The sequence below is a fragment of the Capsicum annuum genome, chromosome 4 (genome assembly GCF_002878395.1).
Source record: "Capsicum annuum cultivar UCD-10X-F1 chromosome 4, UCD10Xv1.1, whole genome shotgun sequence".
Taxonomy (NCBI): domain Eukaryota; kingdom Viridiplantae; phylum Streptophyta; class Magnoliopsida; order Solanales; family Solanaceae; genus Capsicum; species Capsicum annuum.
This window is the reverse complement of record NC_061114.1, coordinates 193,907,807-193,915,301: the sequence shown is the minus strand read 5'-3', so window position 1 is coordinate 193,915,301 and position 7,495 is coordinate 193,907,807. Positions and strand designations below refer to the sequence as shown.

At 37.8% G+C, this 7,495-nt stretch overlaps 1 protein-coding gene across 3 annotated transcripts in view; it reads left to right on the top strand.

Moving 5' to 3' along the window:
- LOC107855063 (protein GIGANTEA) overlaps positions 1–7,495 on the top strand; it is an 82,070-nt gene that overhangs the window by 12,613 nt on the left and 61,962 nt on the right. For all 3 annotated transcript variants that reach the window (XM_016700045.2, XM_016700046.2, XM_016700047.2), the window contains 4 exons: positions 6,141–6,212; positions 6,333–6,387; positions 6,513–6,655; positions 6,768–7,039. In XM_016700045.2, coding sequence (XP_016555531.2) covers positions 6,141–6,212; positions 6,333–6,387; positions 6,513–6,655; positions 6,768–7,039 — 542 coding nt within the window. The remainder of the gene's footprint in view (positions 1–6,140; positions 6,213–6,332; positions 6,388–6,512; positions 6,656–6,767; positions 7,040–7,495) is intronic.

Here is a 7,495-nt window from a genome sequence, read left to right as displayed (position 1 = left end):
TAGGTGATAAACATGGGATTAGGAATAGGGGATGAAGAACTAGAGATTGTTTTGCCTTTAGGGTGCGACCGGTGGAGAAATATCATGAAAGGATGGGATTCTTTTGTGGAAAATATCTCTTTCAAGGTTGGTTATGGGAGGAGAGTATTTTTTCGGGGCCATAATTGATGTGAAGGTATTATTTTGAAAGATGAATTCCAAAGTTTGTACAGAATATCTTGCCAAAAAGACTTGACTATTTAACAAATTAGGAGGTCACAAGGTGGAGAGAATTTTTGGGATCGGAGATTTAGAAGGGATTTTCTGGATTGGGAAGTGAGTGAGTTTCAAAAATTGATAAACCTTCTTCACAAGCAAGTTAATTTGACGAATAAACCTGATGGGTGGGGTGAGGTCTTGGAAGTAATGGAGTGTTCTCTGTGAAGTCTGAGAAACTTTTGGTTAGGGAGGACGTTGAGTTTCCATGTAATACAATATGGGTTCAAAATGTACCAAGAAAGGTGTGTTTTTTCACTTGGCTAGCTACTAGAGGGTGATTTTGACGGCCAAAAATCTTAGAAAGCGGAAGGTTGTCTGCATTAGTTGGTGCTACTTGTGCAAGGAGACAGGCGAGGATGTAGATCACCTCTATCTATATTGCGAACTTACCATGCGATTATGCTGGGATATGTTTAGATGGTTTCACACACCTTGGGTAATGCCAAGAGCTATGAAAGATCTGAAGCTGAGTTGGAAGAGCGGGAGAAGACGAAAGGCTTGGAACATGGTTCCGATAGCGTTAATGTGGGTAGTTTGGAGAGAGAAATAAAAGAGCTTAATGAAGGTGTAGAGTCGAATTTCGTTCAATTGAGGAGTAGTCTCCGCTCTCTTATTTTCTTTTGGTGTAAACAGAAAGTTCCTTCTTGCTTAGAGGATTGGGTGGATTTTGTAGAGCTTCATAATTTGTAGAGTTTTGATCTCTTGGTAACCTATGTATACGACCGATTTGGTCGTGTTTATGAATGAAAATACTTTAGCCTGATAAAAAAAAAATAAAAATACTTAGTTCCTTGTGGCTGTGCCCCAAAGGCATTCCTAAGTAAATAGTGGGAAGTTGTTCTGTTCTACATGCCAAAATATTAGCTAGACTTTGAAGATGTGGAACCTCTTTGATGGAGAAGCTGAAACTCTTTCTCCAGTGAACAGATAAGCCTGAGACAGCTTCAAAGACAATGGGGTCATACTAAATAGGCTTCAGAAAATCAGTGTCATTTGCATAAAGTGGATGATAAATGACACGCCTGTACTTTTCTACCTAAAGGTTGCCCACCTTAAAGCCTCTTATCCAGTTATAAATAGCCACCCTCATCATGCTAATGTACCTTTTTATAGCTAGGATAAAGAGGATCTCTCTGTCAATCATCTTTCTGTGGAGAAAAAACCAAAAAAACCTACAGGTTCTCCATTGGATTCTTTAAGTAGATGGCATTCCTTTTTTTTTTTTGAAGCTGAAGAATCACAAATAAGATACCTAAGGGCTATCTTAGTATTGTTTAAAGTAGTGTCCAGACTCAAGATACATTTGGCAAAAAGTTCTATATATGCTGTTAATGAGGTTCAAGATATTAAAAGGTTAGAGGAGTTCTGGGAGGTCAAATTGGGGAATTACCTGTTATTTGGGCGTTGAGCGAGATATAAGTGGAAAAAAATTGAGGAGAGGTGGTGCCACATAGGCTCGCTACTTGGAAAGACAATATCTATGATTAGGAGGTAGACTAATTCTCATTAATCGTGTCCTTGACTTGCTGTGCACTTATCTCGTATCTAGCTATGCCTGTAAGTGTGAGAAAGAAGCTAAATACAATCGGGAGAAACTTTGACCGGGATGGGAAAAAAGATAGGAGGTCTATTCATTTTGTGAAGTGGGATAAGGTAGTTACAGAGAAAAAAGGGGCGGTCTTGGCGTTAGAAATCTACAGATAGACAATAATAGTTTGTATATGAAGTGGCTATGGAGACACGGGAAGGAAGATGAAAGTTTATGGAGGAGGCTAATTTCCAGCAAATGTGGGAATCAAATCCTTGGTTCATAGTTTCTGCGCAATGCCGTCACGGATAAGACCACTTTTGAAGCCAATACAAAAATCAAGTTAGGCAATGACATAAAAACACGATTTTGGTGGGATACTTAGTTGGAGAATTCACCCTTTAAGGATAATTATCATGATCTTTATTGTTTTACTGATACTGAAGGTTTTCTTGTCTAGTAACACTGAACTGGTAACACTTATGGGCTTTTGATTCAGAAGAAATAGTTTGGCCTGGAAAGTTCCCCAGGTTTTCTCTTCCCACGAAAGATTTAGAGACTGCCTTTCATTGAACCAGTAGAGAAGGCTTCTCAATGGAAAGTGTGTGTGTGGTGGTGGTGGTTTGGGGGTTGGGGGGGGGGGTGGGGGCTTTTCCCGTCGGCCTTGGAAACAGTTATGGAAGCCTAATGCCCCTTACAAACTTAATTGTTTTATGTGGTTGTTGGCCCATAACTCATTACATCAGGCCTAGGAGAGCCTCTTAGTGATCCTAGAAGTGGAAGAGGTTGGAGATTGGTAGGAAAGTTGAATTATCTCATGTGATTTGACCTGACATTGTCTTCTCTATTAGTGTTGTAAGTTAGTTCTTAGATTCTCAATCATTGAAATGTGGTTAGTTGCATTCCTCGATATATAAAATCTGCTTGGGGTGGGGGGGTGGGGTTGGGGGGGCTCTTTTCCCATTGGCCATATAAACAATTTTGGAAGCCTAAAGCCCCATACAAAAGTTAATTGTTTTATGTGGTTGTTGGCCCATAATGCTTGTCTTACATCAGGCCTGGGAGAGCCTTTCAGTCTTCCTGGAAGATATAGGAGACTAGTAGGAAAGTTAAATTATCTCACTGTGATTTGACCTGACATTGTCTTCCCATAGTATTGTAAGTCAACTCTTAGATTCTTCAGTGTTGAAATGCTGTCATTTGCATTCTTCGATAGATAAAATTTGCTCCAGGAAGAAGACTACTTCACATAGATCGAGAACATGAGAAAGTTGTTGGATATTCAGATGCAGACTTGGTGGGTCACTCTCTGACAGACGATCCACTTTTGGATACTGTGTTCTAGTTGGAAAAATTGTGGTATCTTGAAAAAGCAAGAAACAAAATATGGTTGCTAGATATTGTGCAGAAGTAGAATATCGGTTATGTGGCGTTATTTGAATTCATGTGGATCAAGCAACTACTGCAGGAGTTGAAATTTGTAGAGATTAAAAATAAAACTTGTGTGCAATGATGAAGCTACACTTCACATTGCATTGAACTAGTGTTCCTTGAGAGGACCAAACGCAGAGAAATTGATTCCCAATTTGTCAGAGAAGGTACTCTCGGGAGGCATCGTCCCAAGGTTCTTTTGCTGTCAAATGGTTAGCTTGCACAAAGTCCCTAGCTGGTCCCAAAACAAGTTATATATATAGCAAGCTTGGTACATATAATTTGCATGCACCAGTTTGAGGGGGAGTGTTAGAATCCTTGTGAATTCTAGAATATATGTAAATATAGTAGGTAGCTATATTTTCCTATTGTAATTAGATATTGATTTGTATTTGTTTCTTTTCTTTTAAGACATGTAAACATAGTTATTTATACCCCAAAATAGCTTGACGAAATAATCAAGACGAGTTCCTCTGATTTTCTATTCTGTTTCACATAAAAGACCTCCAAGATTTGGAAGTTGAGATGGTATCCTAATTCTTTGACCAGCTTTATTTTTTAAAGGAATTAGATGCTCTATGATTTGAGAGTCAGGAAAGGAAGGCAGGTTTTCAGTGAAGTTGTGCTAAATTTTCTAATCAGTACAGAATAGAGGAAGCAAGATGTTGAAAATAATCTGGAGAATCAAAGCACCTTTAAAAGTTGCTTTATTGACTTGGAGTATCTCTTACAAGGCACGTCATACACAAGTTAACCTACAAAAAAAAGGGTTTTTACATTTGCACCAGATATTCAAAGTGCAAAGAAACCCGTAAATACCTGTTTTTCTGCTCATTTAGCTATCAGTGTATTTCTCGTTCTGTAGCCAGTATGCAATGTGGGTTATACCAAATTACTTTATAAAGCTGGATGAAAGTAAAGAAGTCAATCTGGTAGACAGTTCTTTTCTACATCCTTTGCACTGTTTGGAGGGAAATGAATTTTACATCTTTTGAAGAAAGATCTGATGCTCTACACAGTATAAAGCATAAAGTCGACAGCTCTTTTTCTTTTTCTTTTTTTTTTTTTCAGTGTACATGCCTTTGGAAATAGGTGTACTTCATTGACCCCGTACGTATTTAAAAGTAGGAGTAATCCATCATAACTTTAGTAGAAAACCATCTCTTTTTTTGTAAGGTGTCTTTTCATAAGGTTTTCTATTTTCTTAAAATACTTCTTGTATACGGGCATGTTTTGGCCCTTCTTTTAATGACATTCATCGTCTTTGTATATTTCGACGCTTACTGCTGATTTTTGTGAATAATAAATTTGTTACTATTAGAAAAGCTCCGCAGCTGCTCGAATATTCACTACCACAGCCTGAGATGTTTGGCAAGTGGAGCATTTGGACTTGCTGATCTTCTTTACCTTTTGTGTTCTGTGGAGGCCTCTAATCTTATGTTTGTGGCCTTGGGATTCTGTTGCATTATAAATATGTGACCATTCAAATCTTTCTCTGTCTGTTTACGGGATCTGTTTGCTAAAAGCTATCACTTGTTCATTGTTGAAATGTGTGGCCTTCTTATCTAATATAAGCTGCTAAAGAGAGTACGCTATTGTTCAAGTGTGTGACCTTCTTATCTAAAAGCTAAGCTGTTAAAGAGAGTACATTTTTATTTACTTAATTATGTCTTTAACACATCCATCACGTGTGAGGCTAGTCTTTTTTTTAAGCACATTTAAAATTCTTTTAGACGATGGGTGGTGATGAGACTCGAACCTAGGACCTAGACCTCTGCCTACTTTATATCATGTCTACTGCTCTATATCATGTTGTGTGTGACCATCTCATCCAAAAACTTGAACTGTTAAAGAAAGCATATTTTTATATACTTATTCATGTCCTCAACATCATCTTCACCATGCATCCCAGTATAAACGGTCTATTAGGTAACCAGAGAACTCAGATCTCCTGAACATATGGAAATTCTGGACACAATGGAAAGGGTGTCATTTATTTATATCAAAAGAAAGAGAGCACGTTGAAGTAGGTAGTTCCACATATTAAGGAGAAAGTCTGATCTGATTAGATAGTACATGACGCATACATTTTGCTGCAGTACTTTGTGATTGTGTTTTAGTTTCTGGAAGGATCTAATACTGAGATTTAACTCTCATTTATGTTTTCTCTTGATTGCTTTCCATCATCTCATTTATTAGATCGTACTGACTGAGACCTAGGATGGTATGGCTAAGGAAGCCTGATAATTCCGTTAACAATTTATACATGGTGTATTCAGTATATGCTCCGGATATTGTTGCAGTGCTTGAAAGCTTGTTATCAGTCTTGATTAAATATTGATTATTATTATATGTCTAGCAAGTTGGTGATGTTACTGTTTTGTCTCTAAGAGTGAGGGGAACTACACCCCCTACTTCTTAGTAGGTATAAAGATGTACACTTTAGGATTAGTATTGTCTGTAATGCACTTGGAGCGGACAAGTAACAAGTTGCTTTTGAGGGTGTCATTGCTGCATAATATCTGCCAGGAATAACATGAAAGAAAAACAAACCATTCTATAAATATGCACTGCCTGATCAATAAAGGTGAGACCAAAAGAGAAAGGTAGACGCTTTCTGAGAGATGGCAGATGGATAAAGGGCCATCACCTAAGAGGTCTTTCCTCCTGAAGGGTGTAAAGCCAGGGGATTAAACCACTGTTAAGTTAAATGTAAATCCCTCTGAGAATTGTATCTCTCCTTCTCATTGCATAATGACCTTGCATTTTTTTTGTTTAGATTTGAATAGGTCATAGATGTGGTAATTGAATTATCTTCTTGAACATTTAAATGTCTAAAGAAGGATATTTGTTTTTCCTTTTGTTTTCTATCTTCTGGTATTTGTATCTATAGTCACAACAACCTTATTCATTCTCATGGTAGGCTCAAATTACTGCCTATGTTGAGTACTTTGGTCAGTTCACATCAGAACAATTTCCTGAAGATATAGCTGAGGTATGTAGTTACATAAGAAACTATCCTCCCAACAGCTCTCTCTTTCTTCATAATTTTCTTTAACGAGTTGAATGCTTTCAGTATTCCGGAAATCTAATATAATGTGTATTTTCTTGGCAGCTGATACGGAACCGCTACCCGTCCAAGGAAAACCGACTTTTTGATGATGTTTTAGGTATCATAATCCTTAATCCAGATGATATCCACGATTTAAGTTCAGCATAAGATTATTGATCCCATCTATTTGTGAGGTTGATTGATTTTATCTGTTTTCTGTGATTAATTGCTCTGGATTTCCAGCGACTTTTGTTCTTCACCACCCAGAGCATGGGCATGCTGTAATTCTTCCAATTATTTCATGCATCATTGATGGCACACTGGACTATGATAAAAGTTGTCCACCTTTTGCTTCTTTTATATCACTGGTTTGCCCAAGCAGTGAGGTATTCAGAATCTTGCACTATCAATTTGAATAAATATACACTGGTGACTGGTCTTTCTAGCAAACATTCTAGTTCTTGCTAAAGAGGAGTCTTTCATACTAATTCTTTGCAGAAGGAATATTCAGAACAATGGGCTCTTGCATGTGGAGAGATCCTACGAATTTTGACACATTACAACCGCCCGATCTACAAAGTTGTGCAACAGGGTGGCGAAGCAGATAGAAGCAACGGTGGAATCCATGCTTCAACAAGTAAATCTGCTGATAGCAATCCTAGTGTGCCTTCTGTGCATTATGAGAGGAAAACGCTGAGGCCATTGTCTCCATGGATTACTGATATACTGCTCGCGGCACCTCTAGGTATTAGAAGTGATTACTTCCGTTGGTAAGTGTGCAGTGTGTCTACATACACATTGACTTTTTCATTATATTTCAATTTCATCAAGATGAATGACTAATCGTTTACAATAGTTAGAACATATAACTTTCCTATTCTTATTGTTTCTAGTGTTGCATGCTTCCTTAAATTTCTCTAGAAGCTTTTGTGAAGACATTGAGCCCATACTTGTTTACCCAAGTTATGGATGATCTAGCTAACATCATCATGTCTCATTGTGTATGCTTTTGCATATGATATTGCATATATTGACGAAACTGGAGAGGTTGTCAATCAAAAGATTGAACTATCCGTCAAAGTCTTTGATGGTAACAAAACTGTCTTCTGGAAAGACCGGTGGTTAAGCAATAGGAGTCTTACAGAGATGTTCCCAGACTTTGTTCTTGCTCAACAACAAGACAAAACTGTGGCTGATAATGTGGTCTCCGCAAGGTTGAGATTTAA